This window comes from Salvelinus fontinalis, chromosome 23 (assembly GCF_029448725.1).
Source record: "Salvelinus fontinalis isolate EN_2023a chromosome 23, ASM2944872v1, whole genome shotgun sequence".
Taxonomy (NCBI): domain Eukaryota; kingdom Metazoa; phylum Chordata; class Actinopteri; order Salmoniformes; family Salmonidae; genus Salvelinus; species Salvelinus fontinalis.
The window spans coordinates 2,206,586-2,227,595 of NC_074687.1; the positions used below are offsets into that span (position 1 = coordinate 2,206,586).

General features: G+C 43.5%; 1 protein-coding gene across 1 annotated transcript; it reads left to right on the forward strand.

Annotated features, from left to right (window-relative positions):
- Positions 1-11,342: 11,342 nt before the first annotated feature.
- Positions 11,343-18,554, forward strand: LOC129820687 (uncharacterized protein C21orf62-like). The gene is made up of 3 exons (XM_055877537.1): positions 11,343-11,485; positions 11,583-11,708; positions 13,806-18,554. Exon 3 carries the CDS (start codon positions 13,869-13,871, stop codon positions 14,631-14,633), a length of 765 nt encoding a protein of 254 aa, XP_055733512.1. The 5' UTR covers positions 11,343-11,485; positions 11,583-11,708; positions 13,806-13,868; the 3' UTR covers positions 14,634-18,554.
- The last annotated feature ends 2,456 nt before the right edge of the window (positions 18,555-21,010 follow it).

The window sequence follows — 21,010 nt, forward strand, 5'->3', positions numbered from 1 at the left end:
GTGTCACCCTTGTTGCCAGCAGCACCAGTATAGGGGACAGTGGCACAGCATTGTCCAGTTACCACAGTGATGGCACAAAACCATATCAGCCACACCCACAATTTATAGAACCGCAAACTCTTGCCAACAGAGTGTTGACTTTTCAAGAGAGATGGTTTCGCGATTTCCCCTGGCTACATTATAATCCATCAATAAAAGGAGTGTTGTGTTTTCACTGTAGCCAAGGGTTTTCAAGCCAGCCATCTTTTGGCCAAAGAGCTGATGCTGCCTTCATTAGTGCAGGATTTAGGAACTGGAGAAAAGGCATTGAAAAGTTCACAGCACATCAAAATTGCCAAACCCACCGCTACTTTGTAATTGTAACAGCACACCAGCTAAATCCAATCAGTGTCCAGTTATGTCCAGCGCGTGGGGTAAACAGCTGGATGACGCAAGGCATTGCTTGATGAAAATTGTTAGTTCGGTGCGGCATGTAGTAAGACAGGGACAAGCCTTTAGAGGCCACACAGATGACAGTGGGAATTTATACCAGATTTTGAAACTTAGGGCAGAAGAGGATGATCCCATTTTACTGAAGTGGTTAACAGAGCGTACCACAATGTACACAGGCCCCAAAGCACAGAATGAAATTCTGAACATCATGGCCAATAGTCATTCGAGGCATTGCAGCTGAGATTAGGTCTCTTCCGATTGTACAATTTTGATTAATTGTTGATGGTACTCAAGATGTCTCTGGTGCTGAACAGGAGAATGTCTGTCTGCGTTATGTTGACCATGACCCTCACAAGGAGTTTATTGGGCTATACAGGGTGTCGGAGACAACAGGCCAGGGCATTGCGAAAGTGCCAACTGATGTGTTGTTGAGGAAACCCGCAAACATATGCTCGGTTCTTTTGTTCAGTAGTGTGTATAGCAGTGGTTCTCAACCTTTTTGGGGTACTGGAACCCCTGCATATTTTGAGGCAAGGCAGGCAAGGTTTTGAGCGGTCCTCAGGGACCTCCACCCCCTCTATATTATATGTAAACTTACTGGAAACCTTGTGGTACTGACTACATTCATTACACTTTTTTATTTCACGGACCCCTTGCAATTAGTCCATGGCCCCCTGTTTGAGAACCCATGGTGTAATTGATAGTTGTTCTTTTGTTTAGTAGTTTTTAGTACACTTACAAATGATTTATTTCATGTTATTTTATTTAAAATTGCATACTTTGTGCGACATACTTGTCCATAGCTGCTGTTTGAAGAGTTGAGACACTGACTGAAGGATATTTTGGTTGATTTATTTGGGTTTTTCATTGAAGTAGTTATTTTGCTTTTAGAACTGTACTTATTTTAAGCTTTTTGTTCTTGCAAAGATATTGTAGACTCAGGCCAGGTGGACATATTTAATGACTATATAAATGTATCAGAAAAAGTCAAATTAAAAGGTCAATTCAATACGGAGACCAACTTTGTGATGGTTCTCAATGGAGATTCTTTTAGATGTGATCACACCATGTTCATTGTATTTATGAAAACTACACCCATACAGTGTACAGTACCATCGTCACCTACTGACCTTTCTTGATATTGCTGGTTGTAAGTACGAATACCTGCATACATACTGGACTGGTAAGGAGCACTGCTATAACTATTATTAGTAGTAGAATTATAATGATTTAAACATTTGAACAAGTTGGGAAAACCCTTCAGTTAACTACTGTACCTATCAATTATCCAGTTGTAGGAATTATGGTTCCTCAATATACATTTAACAACGTATGCTATGTGTTACAGCACTACTTTTGGTGTCCCCCTCAGGAATTGCTCTTGAGAAAATTTAATGTAATTGTCCCCTCCAAGGTTGATCTCAGATTTTCGCCCCTGAGTACAAAGTTATTGTCAATCTGGAACTCTTTGAGGCTCTTAGTGAATCCATCATCCCAGAATCCTTTGGGGCACTCGAGCTCCTGAGATTCCGCTACATCTCCCACTGGGCCACAGGATTGTGTGTTTTTTATAGAGGCCCAACTCTATGCAAAGGAGATGTGACGCTGCATGCGGAAAATGTGGTCACACCAGTATTCAAACACAGCTCTAGACTGCCTCGGGTTTTTCCTGTTTTTCATTTAACCAACCTGGAAGACCAGGTGTGTTGAATTTCTCTCTGATCTGATCAATTGGCTCAGTTGGTCAGGTGTGGTGCCTAGTTGGAACAGAATCCTGCAGTACCTTTGACACTCTAGGAACAGGGTTGCGGACCCCTGGCCTCGGCCCTCACATTGAGCAAAGAGACAGCTATTTTAACATGAGTTAAATGTCACGTATCTTGCTCTGTGGGAAATCTTTTTTTGTTTCTTAAACTGTAATTATTATTTATATTATTTTGATCTATATATGTTTTGTGTGTTGTGAGATAAAGCACTGCTACAGAGACCACTCGGGGTTTTAATTGTACGTTGAGACAACCCCTCGTTCCTTTAACAGCAGCTTTGTGTTGAATTTGTAATATTTTATGTTGTCAGCGGACTGATGTGTTTTTGGTATAAAGAGCATTGCCTCTCATCCTGTTAAACTGTTGTGCTTTTGTTCTGGTCTGTCATTTTGAAATGTATCTCTGAAACGTATGTTCTGTGTGTAGACAGACGCTTAATGTTCATAGGTCTGGTGTCTGTAGTGAGGTGAGCCACCTCTGCCAGTGATGTTCTTGTAGAGTTGGTTCACTCCACACACACATATAGCAGGCTGGAAAAGGCCGTTAGAGATGGGAGGACAGACTCACTCACTGAGGGGTTTGGTGACTGGCTGTCCCAGTAACACAGCTGTGTGTGTGTGTGTGTGTGTGGACACAGATAATAGTTATTGCCTGGCCTGTTGTATCAGAACTAGTCTGGTGGTGCAGAAAACGTTGTATTTTAACTACAATGACCATAATCCATTGCGCGCCCGTGTGTCTTTTACACCTGCTAGGTCAGCTTAGTGTGGGGCAGACAATGTGAGAAGAGACAGAAGAATGCGTGATGGACAGGGGTAGAAAGAAGTTGAATCGCAAGTTATCTGTACCTGAAAATACATGATCTAAGTGACTGATAGGTTGTATTCAGCAGTCATAAAAGTCTGCCTTATTTAGTATGAGGAACTACTATAATAGTGATTTGTCAGACAGCATAGGCAACAGCTCTATAGAGATGAGGACTTGGCATGAAATGTCATCAAATGTAATATACACAAGTTAAATATTTGATTAAAGTAATGTGTGTAAATTATGGTTAATAAGTGATAAGCAGTAATGGACAGTCACTACCATTTTGGGGCTTTTATTATTGTTTTACTCTGTGTTCCAACATTTAACTCAGATAATGCAAAGTGCATTTAAAGTGAAAACGTTAATTATTATTTTTTATTTTTTATATTAAGAACACTGGTCCGCTGTGTTAGATTTAAAAAAATAACTTTAGTACAACATACAATATTGTGAGACAGCGCTCACCAATTCTTCGCCTTGTTGGAGCCAACACAAACCACAAAAATACGAAATAACATCAAAGATATTCTCTTACTTTTGATGATCTTCCATCAGAATGTTGTGCAAGGAGTCCTAGTTCCAGAATAAATCGTTGTTTTGTTTTAGAATGTCCATTTCTTCTGTTGAATTAGCAACTTTGGCTAGACATGTGGAGGGCACATGTCCAAGAAATCTTTGCGCCTGGAACGAAAAATTCAAAAATTCCCAATAAACGTCGAATAAACTGGTCAAACTCGGTTGTAAATCCTACTTATGATGTTTTTCTCATATGTATCCAATAAAATCAGAGCCGGAGCGTTTCGTCGTGTATACCTAACGCTTTTCAGAGGACAATGTGAGGTTCCCTGGTGCGCAGTTGAATACTGACAAAAGAGCGGACCTGTCACTCCAAAAGCTCTCATTCGGTCTCACATCAAGCTAGACACCCCATTCAACATTCTACTGCCTGTTGACATCTAGTGGAAGGCGTATGAAGTGCATACAGATCCCTAAATATAAGCCAGTTGAATAGGCAGGCCCTGACACAGAGCCCCATTTTCAGAATTTTCATTTCCTGTTTGGAAGTTTACTGCCAAATGAGTTCTGTTTTACTCACATATATAATTCAAACAGTTTCAGAAACTTCAGAGTGTTTTCTATCCAATAGTAATAATAATATGCATATTGTATGATCTAGAACAGAGTACGAGGCCGTTTAATTTGGGCACTATTTTTTCCCAACGTGAAAACAGCGGCCCCTATTAAGAAGAAGTTTTAAGGTTTACACATTGCTATTGTACATTAACTGCTTATAATATTGCATTTATTGTTTGTATTGTTTATTTTTGCGAAACAAAAAAAGCATAACTAGTTACTTCTTTAAAATGGTTTCTGTTCAATTGCAAATGTACATACATTTGATACATTTCCCATAGATTTAGAGGGGGAAGGAACTTTGTGTGGAGGGAACACTATTTTAACATTTCTGTATAAAAACGATTTACTGTCAAAAAAATACTGGTACAATTAACATTATTTTACAGACAGTTCCGTCAAACAAAATACAGAAAATACTGTATAAACACAGTGATTGTCCCTTAATAGACACAGCTGATATTTGGATAAATAAAAAAATGTAAAGTTGTTTTTTTAATGGAATTTCCCTTTAATCTGTTACACCGAATGTCAAAAAAACAAAAGCATGTTCTCTTTTTTCAATCAATCTGTTACAATTCACCCTAAGCACTGTTACAACTAACCCAGACCATGGGGTTAATAACACTCCACTCCTTGTATTTCAGACAACACCATGCATTTGCAGTTTATTTACATATAGAATAACCACACCCATATGTAAAGGACAGATGTAGGTTGTTTGTATCAAGTTTTGAACACTACCATAAACGATCTCTGAGAAACTGATGAAACCATCTCCGGTCTCCCTTAAGTGGCTGACGAGGGTTTCCGGTAAGTAAACTACTGTAAGTGGTACATTTGTCAACTGGTACTAGTGTACCAAGTAGGTTATTGTAGTATTCTGAAAAAACGGTTGATATTGTTTTTAATGTAATTGTGATGAAGTAACGGTTGATATATTGTTTTTAATGTAATTGTGACAAAGTAGACTATTCATCGGTGCAGGTGTGCCCTTACAGTTGATCAAAGGCTGGGTTATGGAATGTGTTTGGGGCTCTCCCTCTTCAGCGTGCTGTAAATGTGTGACTCAGAAGATATCTCAGTACTGATGATGATGATGATGATGTAATGTGAATATGAAGTCAGGGGAACTGTTGGTGTTTCACATGATTCTTCAGAACAGGAATATAGAAGGATAATTTACTGGTTTCCTTTCTCTAATGTACAACCTTGTATACACATGTATGCATGTGCACTCGCACACACACATGCAGTACAAAGTTGATGTCAATCTGGAACTCTTTGGGGGTGTCAGTGAATCCATCATCCCAGAATCCTTTGGGGCACTGGAGCTCCTGAGATTCTGCCACATCTCCCACTGGGCCACAGGATTGTGTGTTTTATAGAGGGCCCAGCAACCCCTACGTGTATTATTATTTGTATATTTTTCTACACTGAAGGCATGACGCATTGTATCCTGGCAACCACATTTGCATCTCGTCTCCTCTCTCGCCCAGACACTTACGAGAAGCCATCTAACTTAAGCCCTTGTCCTTGGAGGAAAATCCAAAATGTCCATCTGGACAGTTTACTAGAAACACCACTGCCAAACAAACACAAAGAATAACATGAATTCATATGCCCGCACTCTCACTGAGGCAAACATGCTCATATACTAGTCAGTAAACACAGTGGCTGTGTCTGAATACCCATAGTAGCGTACTTCATACTTAAACTGCATACTATTTACTATTTAGCACGTACTGTTTAGTAAAAAATATGTAGTATGTCGCAGCCCCAATGCAGTAGCGGCTCCTGATTGGTTGAATAGGTGGGGAGGGGCAGAGTGTGGGTGGATTTTTCCAAATCCAACAGAAATGCATCGTCGGACAGTATCTCATTCCCAATTTGATTCATTTCTTTAAACTCTGAATAGAGTAGGAATGGAGCTATAGGCCTAGTCAGGTTGGTTATAGGCAGACTTTCACATTCAACCTAATGGAGTTATAGGCCTCCTCAGGCTGGTTATAGACAGACTATCACATTCAACCTAATGGAGTTATAGACCTCTATCACATTCGACCTATACAGAAGAAGAACATATATATCCTATTTAAAAAGGACTGAAAAAGGAAACAGATCATTTGGTTCCATTTCAACATATTTATTAGTGAAACCAAAATACTGTAACATATATCAATTAAATCAAATAGGTTAGTACACACACCAAAACGTTTTGAATCAAAAGGCTATTCCACAGAAAAACGTGGACAGTCGGGTGAATCGCAAATTCGGAACTGCTCAAAAGCCACATAATAAACTAAAGCACTGATCGTTTGGGAACAAGATCAGAATGACTGCTAAGGCTTGATTCATTACTCAAATAATGAAATGGGTAGCCTTGCCTACAAAACGAAAACAATCTGTTTAAATCAAAAGGCCTAAATGACACCACAGCCCCGGTGTCGCTTATTAATTAACTGAAATTTTTACATTTAAGTCATTTAGCAGACGCTCTTATCCAGAGCGACTTACAAATTGGACAAGTCAGTTAAGAACAAATTCTTATTTACAATGACAGCCTAGGAACAGTGGGTTAACTGCCTTGTTCAGGGGCAGAACGACAGATTTGTACCTTGTCAGCTCGGGGATTTGAACTTGCAACCTTTCAGTTACTAGACCAACGCTCTAACCACTAGGCTACCCTGCCGCCCCTGACGAAATAATAGATCCCATAAATGTGTATATGCACAGAAAGCATTATGTCTCTCAAATTTTTGTGCACAAGTTTGTTTACATCCCTGTTAGTGAGCATTTCTCCTTTGCCAAGATAATTCTTCCAGCTGACAGGTGTTGCAAATCAAGAAGCTGATTAAACAGCATGACCATTACACAGGTGCACCTTGTGTTGGGGACAATAAAAGGTCACTCTAAAATGTGCAGTTTTTGTCACACAACACAATGCCACAGCTGTCTGAAGTTTTGAGGGAGCGTGCAATTGCCATGCTGACTGTAAGAATGTATACCAGAGCTGTTGCCAGATAATTGACTCCTCCAACGTCATTTTAGAGAATTTGGCAGTACGTCCAACCGGCGACCATATGTATGGCATAGCGTGGCTTTTTGCTGATGTCAACGTTGTGAACAAGAGTGCCCTATGGTGGCGGTGGGGTTATGGTATGGGCAGGCATAAGCTAAGGACAACAAACAGAATGTCATTTTATTGATAGCAATTTGAATGCACAGAGATACTGTGATGAAATCCTGAGGCCCATTGTTGTGCCATTCATCCACCTCATGTTTCAGCATGACAATGCATTGCCCCAAAATCTGTACAATATTCCTGGAAGCAGAAAATGTCCCAGTTCTTCCATGGCCTGCATACTCACCAGACATGTCACCCATTGAGCATGTTTGGGATGCTCTGGATCGACGTGTACTACAGGGTGTTCCAGTTCCCGCCAATATCCAGACAACTTCTCACAGCCATTGAAGACGAGTGGGACAACATTCCACAGGCCACAATTAACAGCCTGATCAACTATATGCAAAAGAGATGCTGCATGAGGCAAATTGTGGTCATGATCCACGCCCCCAACAGTGTATTAGTGTGCTTTGGTGAGTTAGTCATGGCAGAGAGGGTTTGAATAGTACAAATACTACAAATCATGCATGGTGCTGCAAGCAGAGGTATCTCTTAGATTTTTTTGTTCTATTCTGTTCACTGTCTGTTCTGTGACACTTTGAGATTTACCCAAGAGCCCCAGTGTCACAATGTTCCATGGAAGACAAACGGTGTGGGAGGGGGGGGTCGTTATGTTGTAGTTTGAGCTTAGCCATTTTTACATTTATTTGTATTCTAATGTCTGCATTCTTTTCACACCTCAGTCTCACAATGCCAGTAATGTATGGCATTCATCTAGCAGCTGTTGATTCATAGAGAGATATGAGTATAGTTCTATGTATTGATATGAGTAAGTATTGCCTGTTTTGCCCACATGGGTATTTTTGTACTAGTTAGAACACACCCACTCAGGAAAGGTAATGAGTGCCATCAGGTAGAGTCCATGTCTACTCCCTCTATGACCTGTAGAGACCACTGTGTACTCCATCACCCATCCTGGAGAGACCACTGTGTACTCCATCACCCATCCTGTAGAGACCACGGTGTACTCCATCACCCATCCTGGAGAGACCACTGTGTACTCCATTACCCATCCTGGAGAGACCACTGTGTCCTCCATCACCCATCCTGGAGAGAATACTGTGTACTCCATTACCCATCCTGTAGAGACCATTGTGTACTCCATCACCCATCCTGGAGAGACCACTGTGTACTCCATCACCCATCCTGGAGAGACCACTGTGTACTCCATCACCCATCCTGGAGAGACCACTGTGTACTCCATCACCCATCCTGTAGAGACCACTGTGTACTCCATCACCCATCCTGGAGAGACCACTGTGTACTCCATCACCCATCCTGGAGAGACCACTGTGTACTCCATTACCCATCCTGTAGAGACCACTGTGTACTCCATCACCCATCATGTAGAGACCACTGTGTACTCCATCACCCATCCTGGCGAGACCACTGTGTACTCCATCACCCATCCTGGAGAGACCACTGTGTACTCCATCACCCATCATGTAGAGACCACTGTGTACTCCATCACCCATCCTGGCGAGACCACTGTGTACTCCATCACCCATCATGTAGAGACCACTGTGTACTCCATCACCCATCCTGGCGAGACCACTGTGTACTCCATCACCCATCCTGGAGACACCACTGTGTACTCCATTACCCATCCTGTAGAGACCACTGTGTACTCCATTACCCATCATGTAGAGACCACTGTGTACTACATTACCCATCATGTAGAGACCACTGTGTACTCCATTACCCATCCTGGAGAGACCACTGTGTACTCCATCACCCATCCTGGAGAGACCACTGTGTACTCCATCACCCATCCTGGAGAGACCACTGTGTACTCCATTACCCATCCTGGAGAGACCACTGTGTACTCCATCACCCATCATGTAGAGACCACTATGTACTCCATCACCCATCATGTAGAGACCACTGTGTACTCCATTACCCGTCATGTAGAGACCACTGTGTACTCCATTACCCATCATGTAGAGACCACTGTGTACTCCATTACCCATCATGTAGAGACCACTGTGTACTCCATTACCCATCCTGGAGAGGCCACTGTGTACTCCATCACCCATCATGTAGAGACCACTGTGTACTCCATCACCCATCCTGGAGAGACCACTGTGTACTCCATCACCCATCCTGGAGAGACCACGGTGTACTCCATTACCCATCATGTAGAGACCACTGTGTACTCCATTACCCATCATGTAGAGACCACTGTGTACTCCATTACCCATCCTGGCGAGACCACTGTGTACTCCATCACCCATCCTGGAGAGACCTCTGTGTACTCCATCACCCATCATGTAGAGACCACTGTGTACTCCATCACCCATCCTGGAGAGACCACTGTGTACTCCATCACCCATCCTGGAGAGACCACTGTGTACTCCATTACCCATCCTGGAGAGACCACTGTGTACTCCATCACCCATCCTGGAGAGACCACTGTGTACTCCATCACCCATCCTGAAGAGACCACTAGGTACTCCATCACCCATCCTGGAGAGACCACTGTGTACTCCATTACCCATCATGTAGAGACCACTGGGTACTCCATTACCCAACATTTAGAGACCATTGTGTACTCCATTACCCATCATTTAGAGACCGCTGTGTACTCCATTACCCATCATGTAGAGACTACTGTGTACTCCATTATCCATCCTGTAGAGACCACTGTGTACTCCATTACCCATCATGTAGAGACCACTGTGTACTCCATTACCCATCATGTAGAGACTACTGTGTACTCCATTACCCATCCTGTAGAGACCACTGTGTACTCCATTACCCATCATGTAGAGACCACTGTGTACTCCATTACCCAACATTTAGAGACCACTGTGTACTCCATTACCCATCATTTAGAGACCACTGTCTACTCCATTACCCATCCTGTAGAGACCACTGTGTACTCCATTACCCATCATGTAGAGACCACTGTGTACTCCATTACCCATCATGTAGAGACCACTGTGTACTCCATTACCCATCCTGGAGAGACCACTGTGTACTCCATCACCCATCCTGGAGAGACCACTGTGTACTCCATCACCCATCCTGGAGAGACCACTGTGTACTCCATTACCCATCCTGGAGAGACCACTGTGTACTCCATCACCCATCATGTAGAGACTACTGTGTACTCCATCACCCATCCTGGAGAGACCACTGTGTACTCCATCACCCATCCTGGAGAGACCACTGTGTACTCCATTACCCATCCTGGAGAGACCACTGTGTACTCCATTACCCATCCTGGAGAGACCACTGTGTACTCCATCACCCATCCTGGAGAGACCACTGTGTACTCCATTACCCATCCTGGAGAGACCACTGTGTACTCCATCACCCATCCTGGAGAGACCACTGGGTACTCCATTACCCATCATGTAGAGACCACTGGGTACTCCATTACCCAACATTTAGAGACCACTGTGTACTCCATTACTCATCATTTAGAGACCACTGTGTACTCCATCACCCATCCTGTAGAGACCACTGTGTACTCCATTACCCATCATGTAGAGACCACTGTGTACTTCATTACCCAACATTTAGAGACCACTGTGTACTCCATTACCAATCATTTAGAGACCACTGTGTACTCCATTACCCATCCTGTAGAGACCACTGTGTACTCCATTACCCATCATGTAGAGACCACTGTGTACTCCATCACCCATCATGTAGAGACCACTGTGTACTCCATCACCCCTCACCACACCAACATACTCTTGAAAATCCAAGTCTTCATAGTTTTTCAAAGAACAGAAACATAATGAAAAGTGGCAATATTGTCTCTTTATTTTCCAGCTTGGCATTAGTTAAAAACATTTCAGATTAATTGTGTGGTATTAAAATAACAAGATTTGATAGATATGATCTTGAATACTGCAATTTTAATAGTGTAAGTAGTCTGTATTAGTCTGAATGGTGAACGTTTGTTTAGTAGCAGGCTTACTATATTCTACCAGCAGATGGCAGCTTGAGGAAAATCACTGACAAGAGGGAGGGAGGAAAGAAGAGAGGGAGGGAGTTCATAAAGAGGGAGAGAGGGAGGAAGAGGGAGGGAAGAAAGAAAGAAGAGAGAGAGGGAATGAAAGCGAGTGACATGAGGAGAAAATGGGCAGATTATTTGTGTCCCATGTCATCATCACTGAAGACCGTGCTATCCCATGTTCAGAGAGTAAGTCTGTCTTTCTCCTTCTCTCACTCTTCCCAGCTCTCTCTCTCCCTCTGTGCCTCTCTCTGGGCTGACTGTTTCTCCCCCTTGCGTCTGCTAGACGGGTGAGGAGTTCCACTGGGTCTGCCAACAGATGTGGAAGGCTAAGTTGCTGCGTCTGGAGCGGAGCTAAATCATAACGTCTGAGAAGCACATGCCTCCCTGACTGCTGCCAGAGCTCTTCCCGGTAAGTAGCCATACTTTTAATAATCAAGCCACATCTTGTCTCATTTATCCTATGGGAATGTGTCAAAGTGCTTGATGTCTGTGTGTGTGTGTGTGTGTGTGTGTGTGTGTGTGTGTGTGTGTGTGTGTGTGTGTGTGTGTGTGTGTGTGTGTGTGTGTGTGTGTGTGTGTGTGTGTGTGTGTGTGTGTGTGTGTGTGTGTGTGTGTGTGTGTGTGTGTACGCGTGTGTACGTGTGTGTACGTGACAGTCTCAGACCGAAAAGTAGATTTTGAGGAAGAAGGAGAGGGAGGATTTGGAGAGGCTAAGAAAGAGGGAGGATTTGGAGGCAGAGAAAGAGGGAGGATTTGGAGAGGCAGAGAAAGAGGGAGGATTTGGAGAGGCAGAGAAAGAGAAAGAGAGGGAGGATTTGGAGAGACAGAGAAAGATGGAGGATTTGGAGAGGCAGAGAAAAAGAGGGAGGATTTGGAGAGGCAGAGAAAAAGAGGGAGGATTTGGAGAGACAGAGAAAGATGGAGGATTTGGAGAGGCAGAGAAAAAGAGGGAGGATTTGGAGAGGCAGAGAAAAAGAGGGAGGATTTGGAGAGGCAGAGAAAGAGAGGGAGGATTTGGTTGGGGGCTTGCGGCCGCATGCGGAACATGATGTCAGAGGAATGCTCTGTGCCGCTCCTCGTAGCTGACTGGAACAGCAGCCACCTTCCTCTCTCACTCCCTCCCCGTCTCCCTTCAGCATCCGGCACAGCAGCTGGAGCTTGCAGCAAATGAAGGGAGGGGAAGGGAAGAAGGGAGCAAGGGAGGCAAAAGGGAGAGAGACAGAGGGAGAGGCAAAGTTTGGTGTGACATAAAGAGAGGGGGATGAGTTGAACTGGGACAGTAAAGGAACGAAGAGAAACAGAACAGAACAGTAGTCTATAGAGCTACACTGAGCTCTATAGTATTGCAGACCTGTGAGTCATGGCTGTGGTCTGTATAGGAATGGAACAGAACAGTAGTCTATAGAGCTTGGGCTCCGGTAATGCAGACTGGGCTGTGGTCTGTGTACTTAGCGGGGATCCGGTGACTGAAGGATACAGAGGCTGCATGGAGCAGTCAGACACCTTAACACAGAGTGGGAGTAAGTTGACACAGTGTTGTATGGAGACATGGCTGCTGAGCTTCTAGTTTAGGTTTAAGGCCCGTGGTATATCCTGTTTAAAGACTGAGAATGTCTTGATGTTTTGTGATGGATAAGAGATGTTTGATGCGAGGCTGAGGAGTGGGGATGGACAAAGCCGAATCCTCTGTTAGTCTGGGTTTTCAACCAAACATATCCTCTTACATAGTCTGCCAGCCTGGCACTGTAGTGGCAACTGAAGCCATCTACAGCGCTATATGCTGGTTATATAAGAGATAAATAAATAAGATTCTTTGTGACCAGAGCCATCCTTCTATTTTTCCAGACATGTTTCAGACAACTAAAGTACATTTTGTCCAACTGTGATGCCAATCACATCGGAAAGTCCTCTCCTTTAAAAAACAAAAAGAGGGAAAAAGTTATTCTGGAAGACCTTATTCATCCCACTTTTCCTCTGCTCCTCGATGGGGAAAGAAAGAGGCAGTGTTTTATTTTTTCCTGACTGTTTTATTATGGCTGGCCTCTGCCTTTACCGCAGCACGGTGCAGGTATGTTTATAGACAGTCCTATGCCATTCGCAGTAGCCCAAGGCCTGAAGGACCTCTCCCCAATAAAGTTGGAGAGCAAAAATAAATAAATAAAAAGGCACAATTACGGGCGCCTGGAAATGAAGAGCTGAATTCAGTCGGCTGTCTCTCGCGGACCTCCAACCAATAACGTGGCATTTTAAATAAGAAGCAGCTAAGTTACTGTAGTTACAGAGCAGCAATTTATCATGTGCTATTCTGAGCGAGTGAGTATGATTGTGTTCTTCTGTGACAGAGGCAGAAGGCAATCTGACACATTTTTCCCACTTGGTAGGATTTGTCTTGGTTTCAATTTTGCTTTGTTTTTGATTTGTCTTGGTGTCTATATTAGGTTGAAATCTATCTCAAAGTACACTTTGCTCTTTAAAAATCTGCATAACTTTCCCTCCCATCCTACAGATTTGTTTACAGGCTTCAGGATATCCACTCGGTGAAGATGTAGTCCATTTGGTTTCCGTGGAGATGTCTCTAAACAGGGCCTCCTCTTGTCGCCGCCCTCCTGCCCTGTTGCCGTGGCTACTGTGGACTCTGTGGGTTCTACTCCTCCCCACGACCGTCGCCTCGACCACGGGCCCCGGCAACAGCACCCTGCTCTTCAACAGTGCCGCCCACGGCAACAGCCTGCGGAAATGCAGCTGCTCCACCCACATTCAGGACTGTGACGAGGCGTTGGCAAACCTGCTGTGCAGCTGCCGCACCATGTCGCACTCAGAGCTGACCCCTGGGGGCCTGAGGGAGCAGGGCAGCTTGACCATGTGGCTCAGAGAGCCCTGGGTCCTCACAGAGCTACTGAATGGGAGCGTGGTGCCAGACCTGCGCCTGTCCTACTGTGGACCCGGGTCCCTGGCCATCCCCACCCAGTACCTGGCCCTGTTCGGTCTCCGTAGGCTGAGGGTCCACATCGCTGCCCAGGGTGCCCCACACCCGGAGCAAGTCCTCACAATCGCCTCTGGGACTGAGGATATAGAGGGTATGGGGTCCCTAGCCTCCACTGACCCCTCGTCTTCTATCCTTCATGTATCCTTCCTGGATGTAGCACTGCTTAATGGCTTGTCGTCCCTAAAGGCCTACAGTGTGAGCGCCCCTCCCATGCCCACCCTCTCCAAGTACTTCCCCTACCTGCCCCTGTACCCCTCCACCGCCTTGGACCAGCCCCTGTACCCCTCCACCCCTCTGGACCAGCCCCCAGATCCCCAACAGGACTGCCTCTTCACCTTCATCTACTAGACCTGTAGGCTCTGAGCAGAGAGCAGGGCTGGGTCAGTCCCTCAGCTAAATAGATCTATGGGAACTAGACTGGGCTGGATGGATAACACTGAAGTGGTAAGTGCAAGAGCTCCATTCACCCTGATGTTACTGAATGCGCTTGATGTGCAGAGAGCTATGCTGCTTTTCAATTTGTTTCTATATGGTGCGTTTCTACGCTGCAGAAAACACTATTCCAAAATCCACAAGAAGACTCTGGACAAGACAACCATCTCTGAGAAGAAGAAGGAGGCATCTGTTAGTATCAATGCAAGAGCGAGGCAGAGAAGAAGAGATGGAAAGAGACTGAGAACGAGACAGAAAACAAGACAGAGAACGAGACAGAGAACGAGACAAGGACGGTATCCGTCTGCTGCATTCATAACAAGTGCTATCTGACAGTAAGCTTTGCCAGCTGCTCTTTTCTTCAGTTATTCGGTGCAGATGGCCTATTAAAGCATGTTGTTTTGAAGCAGGTTACCATGACTCCCCTTTAAATGGGTCTTCCTGGTTGGAACCCTAATGGATCGTCAGGTCATGTGACTGTTCTTAGTTGAACTGTACGGTTGTGGACCCCACCTTAAGCTGGACTTGGTTGGGTTTTTAATTCAAGATGAAGCTGACGTAGAAGCCTTCTGGACTGGTGTGCTCTGGAGACTGGGTCCGTCCGGCCCATGCTGGATTGATTACATCACTGTGTTTCTGGTGTTCTAGAATACAGGGTTGTTCTGGAACGGCCTTGGTCTCACCCCTATGGTCCACAATATGTTCTTCTGCTCATGTTCTAGAATGAGCATGTCTGTACCCTTTTAGTTTTTAAGTAGTACCCTGGCCAGGGATTAGACCAGGTTAGTAAAGGTTAATACATTTTACCCTTGTTTTTTTTTATTTTTATTAAAAGAGGGGGAAGAAGGAACATGACGAGAGGTGTTAGGAAATATTTTCTGATCTCCACTCAAAAAACAAATAGGACGTGTTTTATTTTCAGCTGACATCCGGAGAGAGACATAGTCACGTCATTCATCTAAAACCACCCTCACAGACGACTGCAGCCAACACTTCTGTTCTGCGTGTGTGTGTGCGTGTGTGTGTGTGTGTGTGTGTGTGTGTGTGTGTGTGTGTGTGTGTGTGTGTGTGTGTGTGTGTGTGTGTGTGTGTGTGTGTGTGTGTGTGTGTGTGTGTGTGTGTGTGTGTGTGCGTGTGTGTGTGTGTGTGTGCGTGTGTATGTGCGTGTGCGTGTGCGTGTGCGTGTTCCTAGGCGTGCAAGTGTACATGCATATTCTTATATACGTCTTGTAAATAATTGTTGAAGATGGGTGAAGTGATGCTTCAGTTCCTCTGCCTGCCCTGTGGTGAGCAATGATGGGTATTATCTGTATTATGTCACGCCAGAACACACTCACTGATGACTGTTGGGAAATGAAGGTTTCTGTATTATGTCACGCCAGAACACACTCACTGATGACTGTTTGGAAATGAAGGTTTCTGTATTATGTCACGTCAGAACACACTCACTGATGACTGTTTGGAAATGAAGGTTTCTGTATTATGTCACGCCAGAACACACTCACTGATGACATTTGGGAAATTAAGGTTTCTGTATTATTCTGCATTGACATGACACTACAACATTCAGACACATCAGAACCCAACCAGATCCATGTGTTTAAGAGAGCTGGGAATGTTGAATATGGTTTCTAATTCTACACATTCGGTTACATAGCATTATATTTAAAAATTCCCAATGTCATGTTAATGAGGACGGAACACATCTCGGATACAAGCTCTCAAGCACAGGCTCGCTCTGTAGAGACAGAAATCTGTCATTAGTGCTTCCCATTTGGGGAACTTAGGTCACACCTCTGGGGAACCATTTACTGTGGATTAAACATTTAGGCTAGGTCATCACAAAATGTGTCACTCCTCACGCTCCCTGTCTGCACCGTAAAGTATATCTCATTCACTCACAATCCAGGCAGAATGATCCATGAGCCTCCGTAGTAGGAGATGGGTGTTTGTGTTTCATGTCATGTTTATTAACTAGTGTTGCTACTTTGATTTTAAAGCACCTTTTGATTCAAGCACCTTTTTTCTCTTCACTGTATCATATCAGGACATGTTTTGAAGGTGTATATATACAGTTGAAGTTGGAAGTTTACATACACCTTAGCCAAATACATTTAAACTCAGTTTATTACAATTCCTGACATTTAATCCTAGTAAAAATGCCCTGTTTTAGGTCAGTTAGGATCACCACTTTATTTTAAGAATGTGAAATGTCCAAATAATAGTAGAGAGAATGATTTCTTTCAGGTTTTATTTCTTTCATCACATTCCCAGTGGGTCAGAAGTTTACATACACTCAATTAGTATTTGGTAGCATTGCCTTTAAGTTGTTTAACTTGGGTTAAATGTTTCGGGTAGCCTTCCACAAGCTTCCCACAATAAGTTGGGTGAATTTTGTCCCATTCCCCTTAACCGAGCTGGTGTAACTGAGTCAGGTTTCTAGGCATCCTTCCTCCACACGCTTTTTCAGTTCTGCCCACAAATTTTCTATAGGATTGAGGTCAGGGCTTTGTGATGGCCACTCCAATACCTTGACTTTGTTGTTCTTAAGCCAGTTTGCCACAACTTTGGAAGTATGCTTGGGGTCATTGTCCATTTGGAAGACCCATTTGCGACCAAGCTTTAACTTCCTGACTGATGTCTTGAGATTTTGCTTCAATATATCCACATAATTTTCTTTCCTCATGATGCCATCTATTTTGTGAAGTGCACCAGTCCCTCCTGCAGCAAAGCACCCCCACAGCATGATGCTGCCCACCCCCGTGCTTCACGGTTGGGATGGTGATCTTCGGCTTGCAAGTCTCCCCCTTTTCCCTCCAAATATAACGATGGTCATTATGGCCAAACAGTTCTATTTTTGCTTCATCAGACCAGAGGACATTTCTCCAAAAAGTATGATCTTTGTCCCCATGTGCAGTTGCAAACCGTATTCTGGCTTTTTTATGGCGGTTTTGGAGCAGTGGCTTCTTCCTTGCTGAGTGGCCTTTCAGGTTATGGTGATATAGGACTCTTTTTACTGTGTATATAGATACTTTTGTACCTGTTTGTACCTACTTTTGTACCGTTTGGAAATTGCTCCCAAAGAGGGACCAGACATGTGGAGGTCTACAATTTTTTTTCTGAGGTCTTGGCTTATTTCTTTTGATTTTCCCATGATGTCAAGCAAAGAGGCACTGATTTTGAAGGTAGGCCTTGAAATACATCCACAGGTACACCTCCAATTGACTCAAATCATGTCAGTTAGCCTACCAGAAGCTTCTAAAGCCATGACATCATTTTCTGGAATTTTCCAAGCTGTTTAAAGGCACAGTCAACTTAGTGTATGTAAACTTCTGACCAACTGGGATTGTGATACAGTGAATTAATCTGTCTGTAAAGAATTGTTCGAAAAATTACTTGTATCATGCACAAAGTAGATGTTTTAACCGACTTGCCAAAACTATAGTTTGTTCACAAGAAATTTGTGGAGTGGTTGAAAAATGAGTTTTAATGACTTCAACCTCAGTGTATGTAAACTTCCGACTTCAACTGTATGCTTTGCAGAAACAGGTATAAATCACATATACCTGTAGATAAGTACGGGCTCTCTGGTGTTGGGACTGGCTGTATAAATCATTCTGGGTACTTGCCTTCTACGACATATTTAATACGTCATCAATAAATCATGTATCACAGTTTGGTGGCTTTGATTTGTGTATAATTTGGTTCAAGGCAGATTATTGACTGCTTTATAAGGTAGAAATCATTTTGTTTATAGGTGCGCGTGGGTTATGACCTCTGTCTACACACCATTCATGTTGTATATGAGTATTATGTTATTAAAACCAACAAAAGTGATACGATGTCTAAAATGCAATTATTTCTTTGTCGATGTGCTCACACATATACAGGTGTCAGTGTATGGCCCATAGAGGGCACCTTGGAGCTATACAAACGGCAAAGTACAAAAACATTGAATGTTTTGAGGGGCACCGACTCAAGTCCATTCCCTTTTTCAGATGTATAGTTTATGGAACAGTAGCAAAGACTTGGTTTCAGAAGCTGGACAGAATCTGGTATGAAGCTTTAAGGATATGTATTGGTGCATTTAAATCAACATCTGTATGTGTCTTACTCGTGGAGGCAGGTGTCATTAGCTTATTGGGTTGAAAGGTTGTGAGGTTGAGCATCCCACTGTTACTGTTCTAGATGACTGTTGGGAATATACTAGTAGACTGTTGGAAAGCTTGCTGATGACAGTGGTTTAAGGGAGTTGGAGGTTGGCCCTTTCTGTGGTGATAGGGGATGTTCCTCCATGGTTACTTCCAGATCCTGTTGTTGATCTAACCTTGGTAGAGAAAAGGAAAGATGGCTCAGAAGTCAGTGATGAAGGGAAACTTATTGACATTTACATTAGTAGAAGTTTTTATGCTTTTTTTTAACCGCTTTTCACAGATGGATCCAAGGACCCAGATAGTGGAGCACAGGAGCAGGCATTTAACTTCCTGAATTTGATGTGCAGATATGTAGAAGACTAACAGATGAACTGTCAGTATATTCAGTTGAACTGCTGGCGATAATAGTTGCCCTCCAGTGGGTGGAGGACATACAACCTGTTAGAATTATAGTATACTCAGATTCTCTGTCTGTATTGAATAGTATATCATCTGGTAAATCTAATAGGAGTGATCTACTATTGGAGGTATTCATGTTATTATGGAGAATTGAGAGAATGGGTGTAGTGAGATTCTGCTGGGTCCCAGCCAGCACATTCAGGTGTGGAAGGGAATGAAATTGTAGACCAGTTAGCCAAAAGAGCTTTGAAACGAGATATAATTTATGTTAATTTTCCATTGGGTAGAGGTGAGACCAAATTTAAGATCAGAGCCATTTTGATAGATGCAGAAGAGATGGGACTCTGAGCCCAAGGGCCAGCATTTATATGCCCTCCAAAGAAATGTCGGTGGACCAAGATTCAAAGTTCAGATCAGGAAGGAAGAGGTGGTGTTTGCTCGATTGCGCTTAGGACGTTGTACATTGTACTCATCATTACAACTTTTTGGCAAGCATGTGAATGGTTTGTGTCTGAAGTGTATGGTCGCGAAACTGTGGAACATGTGTTATATTGTTATAAGTATGTTGAAGAGAGGGAAAGATTAAAGTGTAGGGTCTTTGAGGTCGGACAGGGTTGGGGGTTGGAAGGGATTTGTGGGATGGGGGAGGGTCTATTAGAAGTTAGTAGAGTTTTTTTTTCTTTCTCAGTAGTACTGAGTTAGGTACGAGGATTTAGAAATGTTACAAACCGGGATTGACCACACACTCCAGCCCAGTAGGTGGCGGCATGTACCTTTAACGTTGGTTTGCGGACCGCCATTATATCGTAGAAGAAGAAGCCCATTCGTTGAGGACTATGGTTCCGGATAAAGAAAAAGATAGCGGAAGTGGATCCTGAGTTCGAATCAAGCAGCTCGTCGAGCAAAGTTGATGAAGACGAATGTTCTGAATGGACAACGGTAGTAGTGAAAACTGGAACAAAAAGGAAATTAGCAAAAATTGGAGTGGAGGATATGTGTATGAATGATAATGAATCGCTTCTTGTTGGAATGCATATGTGGGAAACCCGTTTGAGGTGTTGAAAATGGTGAGGTATGCGCTGGGAAAAGTGGAGTACAAATTGATTAATTGTTTTTCTGAAGAACAGAGGAAGATTGCAGTGAGCCTGAAAAGAATCTGAACAACAGAAGTGTTGGGTTTTGAACTTCGCTGTAGAGCACCCGTCAAAGGAGTCATCTCAGGGGTGGCGACGGATGTTCAGTTTGAATACCATTACCTGAAGAAATTTCCTGCTGTGGTTGGTTCCCGGCGTCTGATCCGCTGCCACTGGGTGAATGAAGAAAAAGAAAGTCTGTCGGACCTGTCGTTTGTTTTGATAAAGAGCTTGTCGGGTCCGCTCATAGTGTACAGGGGCATTAGGCGGCCGAATATTGCAGCAGACAAATTAATTAGTCACAGGAAACAGAACTAATAAAGCCAATGCAACTTCCTGTTTTACAAATGGTGGGCCTACCACATGGATGGGCATTCATAAAATTCCATTGCAGGATGACAGTGTAGGCCACACCCCAGTAAGCACAAGACGACATCTAAGTTTACCACATAGATGGACATTCATAAAAATGTAATTTTAGGCAACACTGTAAGCTATACCTCAGCACAGGAGGACGTCTTTTTTGTGCAGTTCCGGACAGGCATTGATTTCAACGTCCACGGACATATATTTTTGATCCGGACGAAATCTGAACCAATCATATGTT